The following is a 19,789-nucleotide window of genomic DNA, read 5'->3' as shown; positions in this document are numbered from 1 at the left end:
GCGCACGCGCTCTTGATTGATTTCGGTGTCACTTGGGCCGGGGGTGTTGTTTCCTCCACGATCATACGACAGCTAGAAGATGGCGATGAAACGAACATCAATTTATACTCTATGTGTACTGTTTATGTCATTCATTTTCGCTGAGTCTTCACCTCGACAATTGAACACGGTAGGAGACGACTCTACCACTAGATAGCTACATGAATTTGGGGGGCAGGTAGCCTGGTGATTAGAGCGTTGTGTCAGTAAGTTAACCGAAAGGTTGCTAGATCGAATCCCGGAGCTGACAATGTAAAAATATGCCGTTATGCCCCTGAACAAGGCAGTTAACCCACTGTTCCCCGGTAGGCCGTCATTGTAAATAATAATTTGTTCTTAACTGACTTGTCTAGTTAAATAAAGGTTAAAAAAAATAAAAGTAACGTTCATCTTGGTAGCTAGCTAACGTTATTTGGCTAATGGATGCTAACGTTACCTTTTGTTGCTATCTGACTCATTGCAGCTAGCTAATGTTTATGTTGTTAGCCAGGTTGCATGAGCGTAATACTAGCAAGCTAGAATGCCCTCAAGTATGTCACTCTCGAATGTTTTGGTGAATACCTTGCTGCCTACCACATTAGCTAACTTATATCATGATCATAATAATTAATGGCCGCTTTCCTATTCTTGATTCTCACACAGGAAAGTATTCTGATCAATGTGACAGCAGGGACATTGAATGATACACAGGTGCAGGAGTCCAACAACTTGCAGGTAAGCTATACTATGATGTAGTGGTCCATGATTAAGCCTGTCAGAATGGTATTGAATAACAACATAATGTATAGCTCAACACATGTTCATTTTCAGATCAACCTGAATATTTCAGTGGATGAAGAGCAGGTGTTCATCAATGACATCCCTGTGGAGTTGTCAGGGGTGACCAGGTTGAATTGCCAAGCCTTGCTGTGTGAGTAGTGAAAATGTTTCTGGTGCTTATAACTTAGCTACAGCACAGCATTCTGCACTTGATTTAAAACAGCCTTTCACTTTGTTTACAGTGGATACCACCAATGGCACAAGTGAATTTGAATCTGGTGACTATGTCTCCACTGTCACCCGGGTGATGGTGAGCCAGAATCGCTTGTGGAGTGATTCAGAAGAGGTGGTGGCTCTCCAAGTGTTCAGCGAGGTCATTGAGATGGAGGGGAAAAAGGTAAAGTTAGTTTATTGAGAAAAGGACAATAGAATAATGGTGTTAGGATATTTATGTAACAGCTAAATGAGCATATTTGCACCATGGTGGTACAATGATGGAAAATCTGTGCTCTTATGGCTTTGTATCCTTTTCTATCATTTAGGTCCAGCAGCCAGAAATGTGTGAAGTGAAGATACTGATGAGCCCCAATTTCCAGACGCTTGCTCAGTATACCAACACCTATCCCATTGGACACAGCGAGATTTTCAGGATCCCAAGGGAAAATGATGTGGTCATCACAGATCCAACAAATCAAAAAAAATGTATGCAAGAACAGCCATTTTCGTTCACTTTTCATACTCTCACATGAAAAGAACAAGATAACTGAATTCCATTGCTAAAGCAATGTTCCTAAATCAATTTGTGAATGATAATGATCCACTTCCTTCTGCTCAGCTGAATACCAAGTGATGTCCCAGACCACCAGTCATTACCCTCTGAAGCATGCGGACACCACCCAGGAGGAGACTGCTGCCCCAGGCAAGCTCCCGGAGACTCCCCTCCGCATGGAACCAGACCTACTGTATGATAACAATGATGAGCGTGATGACTTAGGAGGGCTGTTGGATCAGATGCAGACAGAGGCACCACTCAAAGAATCTATCTCTTCTTACAGTGTAAGTAAATTGGACATTGGATCCAAATCCGTGCTTCTACACCTGCATTGCTTGCTGTTTGGGGTTTTAGGCTGGGTTTCTGTACAGCACTTTGAGATATCAGCTGATGTACGAAAGGCTAAATAAATACATTTGATTTGAAATCGAATATTGCAAAATTCCTTTACTAGAATGTGCTCTGGACTTAAAATCTGTTTGCAGGCCATGTGTCGATGGGTGGAGGAGGTGAGGGACCGCCTGCGACGCTTCTGGTCTGAGTCCTTGCCCCTGTTCTTCTTGGTCATGTGGGTGGTAGTGATTGGTGTGGTTGGGTCAGCGGTCATTGTCAAGATCCTGGACATGTTCTTCCCAACATGCGAACACAAGTACGTTTTCACACAGGTCCTGTTGAACCTGCTTACATGATTGTTGTAGAATTAAATTAAACATTGCCAGGTCAGTGTGCAGGATTTTACCTTAGTGCCAAGACCAGTTAATTGGGCACATCTGTTCTCATCTTTTCTTAACTGTGATGCTCATGATAATGTACTTTTCCTCTAGGGGAATTTTCCATTTAAATCCTGTGACTCTGATGCCGGAAGATGAGAAACACACCCTGCTGGAGAACATTGAAATAGAGGTAGAGGAGGTGAAAAGGCCTTCAATGAAAACTGAAGAGGAGTCTGATTGCATCTGTTGAAAACACAATGCATTATGTGGTTAGAGAAACCATAATCTCTTTGTAGCACTTATTACACATGCATTGCAAACATAACATGTTTAACTTTATTTCTCAAACATTATACCCTCCTTTCAAAGAAGGAATCTGAAATGTTACTAATGGAAGCAGGGCTGCATACTGCATTACTTTTCATATTATGATTGTGTTACCTCACAGTGCCTCTGTAACCATTCAACTTTGCATTATGAAATACTGACTTCCTATTGGTTTATTTTTGATTGATAAAATATTATGAAATGAGCATTCTGACTGGAGGATTGAACTGAGGATTTGGTGTTTGTTTGCATGCAACTTTAAATCATAAGACAAACAGCTTTTATTTACTGTATTTGAACCAGTGCATAATATTGTCAGAGCCTCACCAATGCAACAAAACATTTTTACGTTGGTATTACATTTTGACTGAACTTGACTGGCCTCCGCTTAGGTTCATTAAAGGACAGGTGGTCCTAGTCTTGCACCCATCATTATGAGTGCAGTGTCGAACAGAGAATGAGTTAATATGAGATCTCATTACAACCATTTCAATTGATAGAGACGGCAGTTAGTTCTTATAGCAGAATGATCTCTGTCACAGAACATTGCAGATAGACCTGGAAAGTATAGAACAGACATTAACTGCTTTAGAGAGTCATGTCCTGTCTATACAGTCCATTTCTGTTCACTCTGAATATACTCCTGCTTTATGCCTTGAAATGTATGAATATGGTTACTGGATGTTCTTTGCAATGTGAATTACTCACAATGGCTGTGCACAGTCAACAGACATCTGAAGCTACACTGATAGGACCTTATACACTTTAGTCTCAGAATATAGTTAAATAGTCAAACCTACTCCTCTCCCAATAGCTTATTGGCTGGTTTGCCTCAAAGCAGGCTAGGCATGACCAAAATAGAATTGTATCAATGTGATTCTCAAGATTAGGCTCCTGGTTGACATATGGGGCCCTGGCACATTGACTTAGCCATAGTATGGAATGCAGTTGGCTGTCAATGAAACAACTTCATAATAGGAAACTGCATGCTGATTTGAACTTGAGTGGGTGAATTAGAACTTAGAAGCAAAAGGTAAAATAACTATGGTGCCTGAATTCAATTTCAATCTTGTTTTACTAAACGCATGGGAGCATGGCATGTGTGCATCATGTATTTTCATTCAAATCAAACTGTACATTGAATTCCCAAATCCTGCTCAATAAAAATGTTTATGTAAATGTTCTTGTGACATTCACTCAGTCTACACAAAGCACATGGAAGCCTTGTCAATGCTAGTCATATTTTACTTTAAACTTTATTAACAAAATTGTTAGTGTTTATGATTGTATAAACATTCAAATTTGAACCAGGTAGTCCCCTAAATACACATTAAGAAAATAAAATCAAGTGCATAAAATAAACGGTTTCAGGTAGTGTAACTTTGATTAACAGATATCCCAAAAGCACATCACCAGATAAAACCCAAAGACACTGGATACTTTGGTAGCAAAAGGTGTTCAAGGCAAATAGTAAGGATTATAGGATTAGCTCTGTGGACCCATAATAAAAACCTATTGAACACAAATCTGGGAATGTTTTCTACCAATTTTGTTATGCCCATGAGACTGACTAATTGTATATTGTAAACCATGTAGTTTGGGTCATGGATGCTGATTGGCTGAAACAGCATTTCAACCATGTGTATATCAGACTATACCACTGGTATGACATAAATATAAATGTTTACCATTCTATTTATGTTGATAACCTGTTTATAATCAATACAAGGTACCTATGGGTGTGGTATATGGACTGTATCCAGGAGGACATTTTCCAAGAGAAGCAGTTTGTTACCCTACTTTAAGGCATGTCGCATCACCTAGCCTAAAATATAAATCATTTACAAAGAGGAAGACATGAGTTAAAGTATTGTTCCCAGAACATATACTGAGCCTCCCACTAATTCCTCTGCAGATTTGAGGTGCTGCAGGCTTCCTGATTAACTTTCAGCAGGAGCCAAACTCTTCAATCCACTTCTCATACTTCTCCAGGTCGGAAGCTGATACAGACTTAGACACTTTCTTCAGAGAAGACTCAAAGTCCTCCATGGTGGTGGGCATGTGCATCTCGTCTCGGGAGATGTTACGGATCTCCTCTGGCGTCAGCCCCTCGATCCTTCGCCGCATGGCCATCAGAGAGGCGTCCCTACAGACGTCATGGAGAGAGGGTTCACTCAAGGTAATGGAACACAAATAACATTACTTTCCACAATTAGGTTAAGAGTGGTTCTTTATTTCCTTATTTGAGAGGCATCTCGTTTTCAAATCAGTGATAGTCTTCGCTGAGGTATTGGAACTAGCATACTTGACCAATCTAGGGTTTATTTGTGACTGGTTCTATTTGTTAAAGAAAAAACGAACCTAAACCTGAAAAAGTAAAGGCCTTACCTGCACACGTTGGTGATGTCTGCTCCTGAGTAGCCCTCCATCTGCTCTGCTATCTTGGCCATGTCCACATCATTGGCCAGCTCCAGCTCCTTTAGGTTTATCTTCAGCAGCTCCACTCTGCCCTTGGCTGCAGAGAAAACAAGCAAACATCACTTACGCCATTGTGAATGAATATATACAGTGCATTCGGAAAGTATTCAGACCCCTTTCCCACATTTTGTTACGTTACAGCCTTATTCTAAAATGGATTAAATAAAAATGTTTCCTCATCAATGTAAAACAATACCCTATAATGAAAAAGCGAAAAACAGGTTTAGAAATGTTTACAAATTTATAGAACAAATGTACTTATTTACATAAGTTTTCAGACTCGAAATTGAGCTCAGGTGCATCCTGTTTCCATTGTTCATCCTTTACTCAGTACTTTGTTGAAGCACCTTTGGCAGTGATTACAGCCTCGAGTCTTCTTGGGTATGACGCTACAAGCTTGGCACACCTGTATTTGGGGAGTTTCTCCCATTCTTCTCTGCAGATCCTCTCAAGCTCTGTCAGGTTGGATGGGGAGCGTCGCTGCACAGCTATTTTCAGGTCTCTCCGGAGATGTTTGAGCGGGTTCAAGTCCGGGTTCTGGCTGGGCCCCAAGGACATTCAGCGACTTGTCCCGAAGCCACTCCTACGTTGTCTTGGCTGTGTGCTTACCGTTGTTGTCTTGTTGGAAGGTGAACCTTCACCCCAGTCTGAGGTCTTGAGCATGTTTTCATCAAGGATCTCTTTGTACTTTGCTTCGATCCTGACTAGTCTCCCAGTCCCTGCTGCTGAAAAACATCCCCACAGCATGATGCTGCCACCATCATGCTTCACCATATGGATGGTGCCAGGCTTCCTCCCGATGTGACGCTTGTCATTCAGGCCAAGAGTTCAATATTGGTTTCATCAGACCAGAGAATCTTGTTTCTTATGGTCTGAGTCTTTTAGGTGCCTTTTTGGCAAATTCCAAGCGGGCTGTCATGTGCATTTTACTCAGCAGTGGCTTCCGTCTGGCCACTCTACCATAAAGGCCTGATTGGTGGAGTGCTGCAGACATGGTTGTCCTTCTGGAAGGTTCTCCCATCTCCACAGAGGAACTCTGGAGCTCTGTCAGAGTGACCATTGGGTTTTTGGCAACCTCCCTGACCAAGGCCCTTCTCCCCCGATTGCTTAGTTTGGCCGGGCAGCCAGCTCTAGGAAGAGTCTTGATGGTTCCAAACTTCTTCCATTTAAGAATGATGGAGGCAACTGTGTTCTTTTAGGACCTTCAATGCAAAAAAAATTGGTACTCTTCCCCAGATCTGTGCCTCGAAACACTCCTGTCTCGGCGCTCTACGGACAATTTGTTGGCTCTGCCATGCACTGTCAACTGTGGGACCTTATATAGACAGGTGTGTGCATTTCCAAATCATGTCCAATCAATAAAATGTACCACAGGTGGACTCAATCAAGTTGTAGAAACATCTCAAGGATGATCAATGGAAACAAGATGCACCTGAGCTCAATTTCGAATCTCATAGCAAAGGGTCCGAATACTTATGTAAATAAAGTATTATTATTATTTATTTTTTTAAATGTGCAAAAAATTCTAAAACATGTTTTCTCTTTGTTATTTTGGGGTATTGTGTGTAGATTGCTGAGTTTTTAATTTTATATAATCAATTTTAGAATAAGGCTGTAATGTAAATGTGGATTAAGTCAAGGGGCCTGAAAACTTCCCGAAAGCACTGTGTGTGTATATGTATATACTTTTAGATGTTTAACTGTATGTTTCAGGAAAGCAGTGTCAAGTGTAAAGTCCAGACTCTGACACGTGGTAGTCCGGTGTCCCATTGTGACATAGCTATGTGGCTCTGAGACAACCATCCAAAGGGGAACGCACAGCCCGAACGTGCACCACCCCACGATTCCCAACCAATGTGGTTTCGGTAAGCATCCTCTATTCATTTGAATGTGTTGACAGTTGGATAAATTGCTTGAGAATTCAAAAAGTATGAAAGCCTACATGTTTTGGACTACGATAGACGATTTACAGTGAGTAGTGTTTGTGGACCTGAAGGCAGAGGGATGTAGATTCTTTTCTCCAGACGTCGCCTCAGAGCCTCATCGATGTCCCAGGGGAAGTTAGTGGCTGCCAGCACCATCACCATCTTAGAGGGATCCTCATTCTCTGATGCTCCTCCCACACCTAAACAACAGCATAATATCCTAGGAACAATAGCATCAAAAACTATAGCAAAATTCGATCCCTGCTATGTATTTAGGGTACAATAATTTATTGGGCAAGAAACATTTTTATAGACATAAATTGTACATGTAATTAATTTGGCCTTCTATAAGCAGAGTAGCTGCTGTTTGTGTACCATCCATCTGGACCAGCAGCTCTGCCTTCACCCGTCGGCTAGCCTCATGTTCCTCTGACGTTCCTCTGCGGCTGCACATGGAGTCAACCTCATCGATGAATATGGTGGTGGGAGCACAGAACCGGGCCTGTCCAGAGGAGAAAAGAAACACTGACTAGAGCCACAACACCTCAAAAACACCACCCTTTCACATCATGTAATATGATACCACCAGTTTTTCTTCTAGGAAAAAAATATTCCGCCTGAGCAGGGAAGTTGACGAGGATCTTACCATTTCAAATAGAAGGCGGACCAGTTTTTCAGACTCCCCTCTGTACTTGGAAGTGAGAGTAGAAGATGAAACATTGAAGAATGTGGTTCTGCACTCTGTCGCAACGGCTTTGGCCAGAAGAGTCTTTCCTGTGCCTGGAGGACCCACCATCAGCACACCCTAGGAAAATATTACACATGGATACACCACATATTAGCAAAGCTTCGTATCAACTCTTCCAATCAAAATAACGTATTAATCAAGTGGGCCTTGGGCTTCCATGTATACCTTCCATGGTCTTCGTATGCCTTTGAAAAACTCTGGCATCCACATGGGTAGCACAACAGCTTCTTTTAAAAGCTTTTTTGCTTCTTCCAAATCGGCAATATCATCCCTACAGGCATTAAACAAACAAGTATTTCCTGTTAGACAATCCTTACAAAGAGAAACATTTTGTATGTTTTTAGAATTATCCTGTTCAGGACAGTTAATAAATCATAGCCAGTCACACACACCATTTAACATTGGGGTTCTGTGATATGATGTCTCTCTCCAGGGCCTCAATAAGGTCTTTGTCATATCCTTGCCCATCAAACTTCTTCACATCTTTCTCTTTCTCGGAAACTTCCAATTTGTTCTGCAAAACAAACATACAGGATTATTTGTCAGCCTTGAGGGGGCTCAATGCAGCCACGTGGCAGAGGTTTTTTCTAAGCCAGGAACCAGGTGATGATTTTAGGTAACAAGTAGAGTGAAGAATTTTTGGTCTACAGTCCAAATAGTTTTCAAGTTAAGATAGGGTAATGCCAACAAAGCATTTTCCCTGTGCATGTTCCTGGGACAGTAATACAATAAAAATATATATATTTTAAATTGTAAACCTAAGAAAATCTAGGAGGATTAAATCTGTATTATGTGAAAGGAGGGTGTAACAAAGGACCTTCCAGTCCATATTTTAATCCTTGATGGTACTTTGTTCACCTTGTCGTCTTTTGGTGTGGATAGGGCCTCTTTCTTTTCCTTGCCCTTCAAAGGTTTGGCTCTGTCACCATTGGGCCCGCGTGGTGACTGGCGATGCGGAGCCCGCACACCAGCCACATACAGGCGGTTGTTGTGAGGTTTGCTCTCTTTGTAAGGAACCGGGGGCCCCCTAACCGGAAGAGGAGAGGATCTTTGAGGAAAGAAGGGAATACTACATCGATCAGCCTAAGCAAATCAAATAACATTTGATTGGTTACGTAGATATACAATACATGACCAAAAGTATATGGACACATGCTCGTCAAACATCTCATTTCAAAATCATTAGCATTAATATGGAGTTGGTCTCCCCTTTGCTGCTATAACCTCCACTCTTCTGGGAAGGCTTTCCACTAGATGTTAGAACATTGCTGCAGGGACTTGGTTCCATTCAGCCACAAGAGCATTAGTGAGATCGGGCACTGATGTTGGGCGATTGGTCCTGGCTCGCAGTCGGCCTTCCAATTCATCCCAAATGTGTCTGTTTCTCTGTTTTTCATGGTTCGGGCTAGGCCCCTCAGTTCCAGTGAATGGAAGTCTTAACACTACAGCATACAATGACATTCTAGACAATTCTGTCCTCTGAATTTTGTGACAACAGTTTGGGGAAGGCCTTTTCCTGTTTCAGCATGACAATCCCCCTGTGCACAAAGAGAGGACCATACAGAATTGAATTGCTGAGATCGGTGTGGAAAAACTTGACTGGCCTGAACAGAGCCCTGACCTCAACCCCATCGGACACCTTTGGGATGAATTGGAACGCCGACTGCGAGCCAGGCCTAATCGCCCAACATCAGTGCCCGACCTCACTAATGCTCTTGTAGCAATGTTCCAACATCGGGTGGAAAGCCTTCCCAGAAGAGTGGAGGCTGTTTTTGCAGCAAAGGGGGGGACCAAATCCATATTAATGCCCATGATTTTGGAATGAGATGTTCGACAAGCAGGTGTCCACATACACTACATGATCAAAGGTATGCACATGATGTATAGAAAAGGTGTGCACAGCAGTAGTTATATAGGATGAGCCTCGACTAGAATCCAGTATATACATACGAAGTGGGTAAAACAGTATGTAAACAATATTGAAGTGACCAGTGTTCAATGACTATGTACATAGGGCAGTAGTCTCTATTGTGCAGATTTAAGTACCGGGTGGCACTCCAAATAATACATTCATGTTCAGCTATTTTGTAGGCCAAAACTAAAAGGTAACATTTAGCGCTGCAAGAAAGAGAGCAGGCTACTTACTATCAGGTACTCTGAGCAATAATCCCACTCATTAATTATTTTATTCAGACAAACAGCTTACTAACCAAACCAGATACGAATGTAAAGACCTGAAAACAACTTAAATATATTTTCCCAGTAAAGTGCAATATCCACTTATGAAAGGAGTCCATACAGTACCTGCATTCTACTTGTACAGGCCATATGTCACGAATAATATCTTTATTACTTGGTGGTTTAGATGGGGTGGTCTCCAGTTTAAAATGTTCTAGAGTTGTCATTATTTCTTCAACCTGTTTGTTTTCTTCCTTTATCTCTTGCCATACCTGTAAGAGATGTCAAGAGCAAGGGTCGAAGTGACATTTGCAGACATTGTCTGACCAAAACTCGGTTTAAATTAAACTTAGTTTTGAAAGTGAAACGTCTTATATTTTACCTTTTGCCATCTTTGTTGGAAGCTACTATCCCGTAATGTAAAAAGGTGTTTCTTAATTTGTTCAAGTACTCCTTGATAGCAAACAATAGCAGAACTGTAGTTCCCAAGTAAGGCGTACTCTCGAGCAAGTTTCACGTTTTCACTGATCTCATGCAGACTCATTCTAGGGGATGAAGAACATTAGTTGTTAGTACAGTTCTCTCCAGAAGGGATGACAACAGAATCTCTGTAAAACAAAACATCAACGGACATAAGGATGTGCCAGCTCTATCTGAATGTTAGCTTACTTAACATAACTTGGCTAGCTGGCTAACTAACTCAGCTAGCTAGCCAACACGTTTCAGATGAACGAGCAAACAGCACCGCGATTTAGAAAAACAATACCAGTAATACAACTGGCAAAAGTATTTGTCACAACGTTACTGGCACATAAAAATATAACTTCAAACTAGCTCCCAAACTTCTTTAGCATGCTAGTTAGCTCTAGTGCTAACGTTAACTAGCTAGACCCACCTGTTGCATTGTTGATGGGAAAGAAAAATACGACATAAAAAGTGTAGAACCGCACCCACGGACTGAAACACAAATTGATCCCCAAGGGTTTGAAAATGGCTAAAATATATAGAATACTGGTAGCTATATAAATATGGTTTATTTTCGTCTGACAAGAGAGCTACAACAACCACACCAAAGCCGCCTCTGTTTGAAGCTGTCAAAGCGTCATATCCTGAACTGAACTCAGAACAATAGCGGTAGCAGTACCACTACTGATGTCACTCTTTCATGTACCAAAAGTGTTAATAATATGGCTGTAAATTGTATTTCATGGGCTTTGACCCTCTTCACCAGACTCCACATTTGGGTGAAGATACTGGCATTGTTGATTTGTATAGCTAGTAGAGCCAGCCTGTATATTGGATAGTTCCAGGGGTGTCAGATGTGAAAGGGACAATAAAATGGAATTCGTGGAAGTGCTTTACATTGTTTATTAATCACTCCCGTTCCCTGCACCCAACCTCCCCAAAATACATTTACACTATAATCGAATTATGTAATCAAAACCAGTGCAGCAATGTCAGTGCTCCTATTCCATAATTACATTCATAGCTATCCAAAACACATAAAAGGCTAAATGATGGGATGGAGTGGAGACCCATCCATCCACCATGAGCTACTAAAGAGTGCCCGTTCATAATCCAGTTTCCCATTACAACAGTGTCAGTCCTTCAATAACAGGTCAGCCGTGTCAGTGAGCTCATACACAGCGTAGCCTAGTGCTTTGGTTGAGAGACTGAATGAAAGAAGTGATGAAAGCAGATGAAGTGGAAGTGAATGAAAGAGAATAACATTTACTGTACATAGCATAACAGAGCCTGTCGGCCCCAACTGTTTTTTTGTTGTTGTATTATTACAATAGGTACCTTTTCAGATTTTCCTTGGTGCTGAAAGGCCACATTAAACAAAATAAACACTGTGGAATGACCGTTACCAAAAATTACTGAGGAAAGAGATTTGAGGGGAATAATGAAGAGGGCCTGCCCTAATGAATATCAACTAACCAACAGAATAGAGAAAATATTTACAACAATTTATAAATACATTTGATGTATAAATTCAAAAAATACACACAATCCTAATTCAATCAACTCAGGCTAGTCTAGTTTGAAATGGTAGTCCCATATACAGTATTTGGTGAAAGAGCAGAAGATCAAAGGCACAGGAATTAATAATTCAAGAGTTACTTATCCCTGCAAATCCTACCAGTTATATCACTAATACAGTATATCCCCATTGCAAGACCTTAAAATATAAATTAGGAACATTTCCAATAAAAACATGTTCCAACAAAAAAAATCTCATACTTATATCAACTAGCATCACCAGTTTATAATATCTTGAATAAATTAAGGCTTAAAACAGGGTTTGTAATTCTTCGAAGAACCCAGATATTTTCTTTCAATTAATTTAAGTCTGTTCAGAGTCAACACATATGAACCTTACCATATACAACCCCATGAATACACTTGTAGTGTGAAAAGACTAAACCCTCCTCTTGTAGACTGTAGTGTAGAGGGACTATACTGTAGTGTAGTTAAATGTACCGTGTATCTGCTTGAATGGTACAATTATATCTGTTCCTAATTGTTCTGCCCCACAGAATATGCCACTGAATACACACACACAAATCCTGACCCGCTCTCTGACAAACCAGAAACCTGTTTCCCAGACCTATTATGTGCAAACAGTCCAGCAGAACAAACATGTTCTTAAACGATACTACACATAGACCAAATCACGGCCCTGTGCCCTGCTGCTCTCTTCCTGGTCTCCCTCCTCCTGTGTCAGGGCCTCAGAGTCTGCCTCGTCCCCATCAAAACCCTCCTCATACTCTATGCCAATGGGCTTGGGACAGCTGTAGGGGTGTCCGTTGTCATCGAAGAAGCGTCGGAAAGTGAACTCGTAGAAGGCGTGCTCGGGGTGCTTGCCGTTCCTGAACCACCCATTGAGGGTGTCGTTGTGGTTGCCCTCACCTTCGTTGTTGCTGCTCCACAGCTTGTCTGGATCCACCGGGTCAAAGTTGGAGGTGTCTGTGCAGTGAGCGATGGTGGGGATGTAGGGGGCCGGCTGCATTTGTCGCAGGTCGTTGGAGAAGTCGATGGTCTTGAAGAAGGGCTGCACCTTGATCTCGTCGGCACCGTTCTTGCCGAGGCGGTCCTCGGGGCCACGGCATAGTTTAATGATAAGGTCTGATGCCTCTGGGCTCAGCTTTGCTTGAGGGGGGATGTGCAGGGTGGTCTGCCAGTTTATCACCTGGGTAGAATAACGAACCAGAGCTTTAAACATAGAGCGGAGGACAACAGCACTTAACAAACCAGGCCAACATGAGATATGCTCAGTTTTTAACTGGTTGATTTACCTTGAGCTGGGTTTCCAGGGGTGTAGTTGCTAAGAAAGGAGGTTGCCCAACCACCATTTCATACAGAATGACACCAACACTCCACCAATCACACAGTTGGGTGTATCCTTGAACAGTGTGGTAACACAGTCACATGTTAGACACAATAACATGATACACAAGAGACAAATAATAACCTTTCAAAATTCCACTCCTGCACTGGTCATTCAAACATCACCAATAATATTTTCAACTTCAGAGCGGATTCAAATTTTCCCTTTCACAGGCTTACCCGTCCTTAGCAGCACCTCTGGAGCGATGTAGTTGGGTGTCCCCACCAGGGAGTGAGCCAGGCAGCGTTGGTGTTGCCTCGCCTTCCTCCTCTCCAGGGGCTTGAGCCGGTCTGCACAGCGACAGTTAGATGGGTCCTGCTCCCATTCCTTACTGAAGTCCATGCTGTCCTGCCGAACATGGTCTCCTGCAGAGAGACACGACACAAAGATTTGCCTGGCTTTACTGACAATGAAAAGGGGGAGAACAGTGTTACCCTAAAGACCAAAATATCCTCTTGGAAGGAAGCCGCAACAAGCGTCATAAAACATGGATCATACTAACCACTCTGGTAGTACTTCGAGTCATGTGTCCAGCGGAAGCCGGTGCAGAGACCAAAGTCAGTGAGCTTGATATGTCCGTCCCGGTCTATGAGGATGTTGTCTGGCTTGATGTCGCGGTGGATGAAGCCCATCCTGTGCACGCTCTCCACGGCGCAGGTGAGCTCAGCGATGTAGAACTGAGCCAACTCCTCTTTGAAGAGGCCCAGGCGGATCAGCAGACTCATCATGTCTCCCCCAGGAATGTAGTCCATCACAAAGTACAGGTTGTCCTTGTCCTGGAAGGAGTAATAGAGCCGCACCACCCACTCATTATCAGCCTCAGCCAGGATGTCTCTCTCTGCTTTGACGTGGGCCACCTGGTTCCTGAGGAGAACGTCCTTCTTGCGCAGCGTCTTCATGGCGTACAGGGCTCCAGTGTCCTCCTTCCGGGCTAGACACACCTCTCCAAAGGCGCCGATGCCCAGGGTCTTGATCCTCTTAAACATGGACTTGTCCATCTTGGCCCGCTTCAGTCGGATGTAGTTGGACTCTTTCTGAGACAGCATCATGCGCATCTGCTCCTGGGCATCCCCTGACAACTTGACCTAAATTGCAAAATATGACAATTTACATTCAGGCCCTTAAGAGAACCACAGAACATGAATTAGACACAAAATAAGACAACCACAGATGTATTAGCAAAGCAATGGATTTAACCTGGCAGAATGCTGGCCCAGGTCAAGGAACACAAAATAGTAAGCATTAAAACACATTAGAAAGGTAAGAGATAAAAAACAACCAAAGAGATACAGCAGACGTTCTCAATAAGGCTGGTTGTCTTGGCAAGCATAATTTAAGCTGGACAGAGCACTAAACATGGAAAGTGGATGGGAAGGCATGCATCTCCCTAAGGAGTTGGTGTGATGCGGTCAGTCAGCAGAGGGCTTCATGCTGTTCAATTAAAGTGGCCCATCTTTCAACAGCTGCTTACTTGGTCATTGATCTGTGTGGACTATTCAGGTCACAGCATTGATAGGAGATACCTTTACCTTCTACATCAGCTGTTAGTGACAGCAGGGAGAGAAAAGGAGAGAAAGAGAGACAGCTAAGCAGAAGGGAAGAATATAACATTCAAAAGAATGAAAATATAAAACGGGAAATAAATAGTAAAGAGTCAGGAAGATTGAAAGCCAGGACTGCATGACAACATATTTGAAGAGGGTGCCAGAGTCTTAAGGTTGACTGTCATTGGACATGCCAAATCCATTACAGTGAAAATGTAGGCCTTTCAGCTAATAAATAAATACCCTGTATCCCTCCGAATTGAATAGACCAAATGTATTTAGATTATACCATTGTTTAGACCAAATTTAACTCACAGGGACATTATAAGCAGTGACTGTGTACTCTCACCCTCTGCATCTCACTCTCCAGCTGTTTCTTCCTATGGATCCTCATCTGGTGGTTCTTCAGGATGTTCTCAACGTGCTGCTCCATGAAGAACTTGAAGGCCTGGGGAGAGTAGAGAGGCACTCTGGGGTCTCCTCGCCGTTCCTCGTCTTTCTTGTTCCGGCGCACAGGCACTGGAGATGTGGTGATCTGTTTATTCTCCTTCTCTGTTCCCACAGCAGCAAAGTCTGGGCCTTCTGGCCTGTCACTAGCGGTGCTGCTACAATCCTCCTCCTCTGCAGCCTCCTCTCTCCCAGAACTGGGCTTGGGCCCTGGGTCATAGGCAGGGCAGAGTGCAACAGGCTGCTGGAGGAGGTGTTTGGGGTATGGGGGTGGAGGACCCTGGTAACTGGGCACCTCTGCTACTGGCATGGGTACCTGGGGCATGGGTGCTGGTGGTAGCGGCTCCTGGTAGGTAGTGGGAGGTGCAGGGGGCTGGTGCATCCAGGGAGGGTGTGCGGGGGCCACGGCAGTGTGTAGCTCAGGCTTCTGAACGCGCATGCTCTTCACAGGCTGCAGGATGGGGGCCTGGGTGATGGCTGTCACTGTGGTGGCAGAGGGCTGGGAGCTGGCCGGGTGGCCCTGCCTGTTGCTCATCTGGTGGTTGTTGAAGGAGCTGGATCGGACAGGGATGCTGTGCTGCTGCCATGAGGGGGACACGTCCTGGTTACTACTACCTGGGGAGGACTGAGGATGGCCAGGGGGGGCTTGGGACCAGGACTGAGGCACGCCCATGTTGTACAAGTCAAGGTTGTGACTGTTCCGGTTAGGCACCATCATGGACTGGGGGAGGTTACCACCGTTGATGTAGGATGGGGAGGAGGCAGGACCTCCGGCCTGCATCTGTTGAGCGGTTGGGCTTTGTCTGTTGCTCTGATTCACTGGGTAAGGGGGAGGGGGTTGTCTGCTGCCACCACTCTGGTGTCCCATGTAGTCTGGCTGAGGGGAGCCGTTCTGAGACCAGCTGGAGGGGAAGCTGAACTTGTTACCCCCAGAGCTCTGCATGATGATGGGCTGACGGCCCATGGGCACTGGGCTGATGCCCCTCTGGTTCTGGGGGGCTGAGTAGCCTTCAGGCCAGGCCCCTTGGGGAACAGGAGAGATGCGGGGCACGAGGTAATCCATGTTGCCAGAGAAGCGCTTAGTGGAGAGGTTACTGTCCCAGGAAGGTGGGGGCGGGGTTGCACCTCTGTTTGGGGGAGGGGTGACACTGCGCACCTGAGGGGGTAGGGGAGGGTTGACCCGTTGGTTGTTGCCAGGGTGACCCTGTGGGAAAGCTGGGGGTGGGCCTCGTCCTGCCAGGTCACCCTGGGGTCCAGGGCTGTCTGAATGGTAAATCATCCCCTCCACCATCATGGGGCCATGTCTCTGAACCAGAGACTCCTTGGAACCCTTCCAGCTCTGCCTCCTCAGCACAGGCTGCTGAATGTGAGATGAACCTGCAATGATGGGAAGAAAAACTACAGTTCATGGCAGCATATAAAAATGAATAATTATGTTTGCGATAGACATTACTGAAATATGAAAGAAAGCAAACCAGTGCCTTGTACAACATTCTCATTTGAAACACACTCCCTTCCCCCAAACCAGAGTTGTTCAACAGAATCTTGTTCCCTCATTGACAATTGATTATATCTCCAGAGATAAATAGTATAGCCAAGTCCTAGATCCTGGAACAATGGTAGCCAGGTTTCCGTGAACAACCCTGGGTAAAGGAGTGGTTTGGTCCCAGAGGACAGACACCTACCGGGGGCTTTCATGCCTGCATTGACGGGGCGGGCGGCGGCAGCCACCATCTGCTCCCTCACAGGATCCTGGTAGCTCATCTTACTAATGTACTCTATGGCTGCCTCCACACTGCGACTGTTGGTTTGCTTCAGAGCACGGATCACCATTTCCTGCACACAATACATTTACTAGCCATTAATACCTGAAATAAAAAGGTTTCTCAAGGCGCTATTAGACAAACATATCAAGTTTACAGGAACTACTTACCCACAACTCTCAAATACAATGGAATATATATATATATATATTTTTTTTAAGAACCAGACATATCCTTAGCTTTTTGACATACTTGGTTTCATTGATCTCTGCCTCAGGGCTGAATATGAAATGTATTTGTCACATTCGCCGAATACAACAGGTACAGTGAACCGTACAATGAATGTCTTACTTACAACAATGCTTTAAGAAAAAGAAAAAAACATGTTAAGTAAAAAATAGAAGAAAAAAATATATAATAATTAAACAGCAGCAGTAAAACAACAAATGAGGCTATATACAGGGGGTACTGGTACAGAGTCAATGTGCGGGGGCACTGGTTAGTCGAGGTAATATGTACATGTAGGTAGAGTTAAAGTGACTAAAGGTCACAGACAATCATGACACCCTGAGCATGCAGCTAAAGCTGGTCATTCCACATTGCATAGCTTTCATATTTCACATCAGTCTCCTGTCATCCACCAACAAAGGGAAAACATTCTGCAATAACTCATTTTGTGCAATAGCTTGAATAATTCAGAGTTGTTCATGGTATAAAGTGTTTCCCCTAAGATGTTTTTTTCTGGCGGTGGCAAAGTTAGCATAGTGTGTGTGTGTGGGGGGGTTGTGGTAATGGACAATGGCATGAACCCCTGGCAAATATTTTTGAGTTCCTCCTCTTGCTCGCAGAGACAAAATGTTGCTGTTTTAAATCTAATTTCATGAAATTCTACATATTTTGCCATGGCTTATGCTGTGTTCTTATGCTATCTGAGTGACTCAAACATAAAATCAATGGGGGCCCCATGCCAAGACATTTTTGGAATTTTACATTCTCCCTGACTGTCTAGTTTTTATTTTGGTGAATGTTAGTTCTCAAAGGTTATCTTAATTTTTTTATATATACATATATCTCCATTATCTTTTCTGCATACTTTATATCTAGTTTTAGTCTTTAAGTTTACACTGAAAGCGTTGCACCATCCGAATAAAACATATTTAAAAATATTCTAAAATATAATAATTTGTTAGAATGGTGGCGACGATTTGAACGAATATAGGGGAAACACTGGTATAATTCAGATTACTCGACAACTGTCAGTATGGATGTTGCTTGACTGATTTTAAACATCTGATTTATTTGAGTTATATTCATAAAAATGAAAATAACTTAATTTACTACACAGTACTAATGTGCTACCTAGCTGAAGTACTGTTTCCACTTTTACATTCTTCCTCCTTACCTCCTCAAAACCAGCAGACAGCAGCTCCAGCAGCATCTGTTTGTTAACCTCTGCAGTCCTTCCAGAAGAGCTGGGCTCATTGGCAAAAGGCATCAGGGACTTGCGAATCTCCTGCAAGGCCTTGTGGTATGGGTTTTTGGGGTTGCTGCAGCGCCCTTGCTGCCTGGGATCTTCAGGCATCACCTTTCCAGCGCCCCCCATGTCCACCTTAGGGAGGTCAGAAGGCCGGGAAAGGTTACGGAGACTCTCCCGAATTTCCTGCAGCATCTGGTGGCTGTTGCCACTGTAGTTGCTGGCGGGGAAAGTCTTGGGTCGCATCTGTCGATATCCTTCGGGTTTCTCCCCTCTCTTCATGTAAGAACATGTAGGTTGGCAGCCAAAGGAGAGAACAGGATAGAAGCACACAGCAGTGTCACTGCGAGGTTATCTGTGGCAAAGAGATGGTTCAAGACGAATTACTTTACATCTGCATCCTGCTGAGTACCTGGGGATGACAAAACATAAACATGGTGCAGCTAGCTAATAGTAATGAATGCAACCTCTCAGCAGATACTGAAGCAGTGAAATGACCCTACAGATTTAGTCAATTAATATATTCAGACAATTCATTATGGAAGATAAGTGTAATAGTTTACTTTTGTAGCTTTAAGTTACAACCTTATTAATGGAACTAACGTTTACTTGCAAACGTGACCATGAAAACGAATGGTGTTGGTGGCTAACTTAGCTAGCTTACAAAAGTTAACGTTAGCAACCAAAGATGGTTAAACCTGTATCTATAAACGTTACTGACTGTAGAATGTTATGTAAGTAGATTCGTTTTCCAACCAGCTAATTTACAAAGCAAAAACTTATCGAAGAATACAATTCAATGTTTTATCTAGTTAACGCTAAAAAGTAACTAGCACCTGACTCAATTTCAGTTAAATAGCTAGCTAGCCAGCCAACCAGCCAGCTAACGTTAGCTAAACCAGACAGCAAAGCCCGACCACAGATATAACAAGGCCCGGCTACTGCGGGTTGTCTTCACCGTCGGCGTCGCAAAACAACCACTAGCCATCCAAGTTAGCTATAACTAGCAGGTTGTTGTCAATGAATTTACCGGCAGCAGTGTTATTCTCCTAATCAGATCTCCAGATTTCAAATCAACTAGAAAGTGCGATCAACTATGAGTACATCTACTGATTTAGACGTTTGAAAGTAATTTAAAGTAACTTTAATGCTACTCCGTGTTAGTCCCAACTGTGGCTTGAATATTCCTGTGATGTCTGACAGAGACAAGTTTCCCGGATGTGCTGGTTCA

General features: G+C 43.4%; 3 protein-coding genes across 6 annotated transcripts; 1 reads left to right on the top strand and 2 right to left on the bottom strand.

The window, feature by feature from the left end:
* The first annotated feature begins 7 nt into the window (after positions 1–7).
* Positions 8–3,793, top strand: LOC120024487 (glycoprotein integral membrane protein 1-like). The gene is made up of 8 exons (XM_038968746.1): positions 8–169; positions 682–753; positions 850–949; positions 1,041–1,195; positions 1,341–1,500; positions 1,634–1,854; positions 2,056–2,219; positions 2,395–3,793. Exons 1-8 carry the CDS (start codon positions 80–82, stop codon positions 2,531–2,533), a joined length of 1,101 nt encoding a protein of 366 aa, XP_038824674.1. The 5' UTR covers positions 8–79; the 3' UTR covers positions 2,534–3,793.
* A 44-nt stretch (positions 3,794–3,837) lies between these two features.
* LOC120024486 (katanin p60 ATPase-containing subunit A1-like) lies at positions 3,838–11,048 on the bottom strand. 3 transcript variants are annotated; one of them, XM_038968743.1, is made up of 11 exons: positions 10,835–11,048; positions 10,322–10,484; positions 10,066–10,211; positions 8,620–8,809; positions 8,154–8,275; positions 7,927–8,032; positions 7,660–7,818; positions 7,389–7,515; positions 7,079–7,213; positions 4,999–5,125; positions 3,838–4,756 (listed from the first exon to the last, which is right to left on the bottom strand). In XM_038968743.1, the coding sequence occupies exons 2-11, from the start codon at positions 10,481–10,483 to the stop codon at positions 4,558–4,560; spliced, it is 1,473 nt and encodes a 490-aa protein (XP_038824671.1). In that variant the 5' UTR covers position 10,484; positions 10,835–11,048; the 3' UTR covers positions 3,838–4,557. The 3 variants fall into 3 exon arrangements, with proteins under 3 accessions (XP_038824671.1, XP_038824672.1, XP_038824673.1); XM_038968744.1 differs by having other exon boundaries at positions 8,620–8,788; XM_038968745.1 differs by lacking the exon at positions 3,838–4,756 and having other exon boundaries at positions 5,056–5,125; positions 7,031–7,213.
* A 245-nt stretch (positions 11,049–11,293) lies between these two features.
* Positions 11,294–19,768, bottom strand: LOC120024111 (serine/threonine-protein kinase LATS1-like). 2 transcript variants are annotated; one of them, XM_038968254.1, is made up of 8 exons: positions 19,589–19,768; positions 18,487–18,913; positions 17,007–17,157; positions 15,224–16,698; positions 13,833–14,415; positions 13,510–13,695; positions 13,239–13,345; positions 11,294–13,132 (listed from the first exon to the last, which is right to left on the bottom strand). In XM_038968254.1, the coding sequence occupies exons 2-8, from the start codon at positions 18,838–18,840 to the stop codon at positions 12,599–12,601; spliced, it is 3,390 nt and encodes a 1,129-aa protein (XP_038824182.1). In that variant the 5' UTR covers positions 18,841–18,913; positions 19,589–19,768; the 3' UTR covers positions 11,294–12,598. The 2 variants fall into 2 exon arrangements, with proteins under 2 accessions (XP_038824182.1, XP_038824183.1); XM_038968255.1 differs by lacking the exon at positions 19,589–19,768 and having other exon boundaries at positions 18,487–19,575.
* Between the last annotated feature and the right edge of the window lie 21 nt (positions 19,769–19,789).

Source organism: Salvelinus namaycush, chromosome 29, assembly GCF_016432855.1.
Source record: "Salvelinus namaycush isolate Seneca chromosome 29, SaNama_1.0, whole genome shotgun sequence".
NCBI lineage: Eukaryota > Metazoa > Chordata > Actinopteri > Salmoniformes > Salmonidae > Salvelinus > Salvelinus namaycush.
Note: the sequence above shows the minus strand (reverse complement) of the source record. Positions and strands in the feature narration are given on the sequence as shown.

Excerpts from the sequence above, each read along its gene's own strand:
- LOC120024487 (XM_038968746.1), top strand. The coding sequence starts at position 80 with ATGGCGATGAAACGAACATCAATTTATACTCTATGTGTACTGTTTATG. Across the intron at positions 754-849 it reads AGGAGTCCAACAACTTGCAG|ATCAACCTGAATATTTCAGT; the intron begins GTAAGCTATACT and ends GTTCATTTTCAG. Across the intron at positions 950-1,040 it reads GAATTGCCAAGCCTTGCTGT|TGGATACCACCAATGGCACA; the intron begins GTGAGTAGTGAA and ends CTTTGTTTACAG.
- LOC120024486 (XM_038968743.1), bottom strand. The coding sequence starts at position 10,483 with ATGAGTCTGCATGAGATCAGTGAAAACGTGAAACTTGCTCGAGAGTAC. Across the intron at positions 7,819-7,926 it reads GCATACGAAGACCATGGAAG|GGTGTGCTGATGGTGGGTCC; the intron begins GTATACATGGAA and ends ATATTTTCCTAG. Across the intron at positions 4,757-4,998 it reads GACATCACCAACGTGTGCAG|GGACGCCTCTCTGATGGCCA; the intron begins GTAAGGCCTTTA and ends TGACGTCTGTAG.
- LOC120024111 (XM_038968254.1), bottom strand. The coding sequence starts at position 18,840 with ATGAAGAGAGGGGAGAAACCCGAAGGATATCGACAGATGCGACCCAAG. Across the intron at positions 16,699-17,006 it reads TGCAGGCATGAAAGCCCCCG|GTTCATCTCACATTCAGCAG; the intron begins GTAGGTGTCTGT and ends CCATCATTGCAG. Across the intron at positions 13,346-13,509 it reads AGAGGTGCTGCTAAGGACGG|GATACACCCAACTGTGTGAT; the intron begins GTAAGCCTGTGA and ends ACACTGTTCAAG.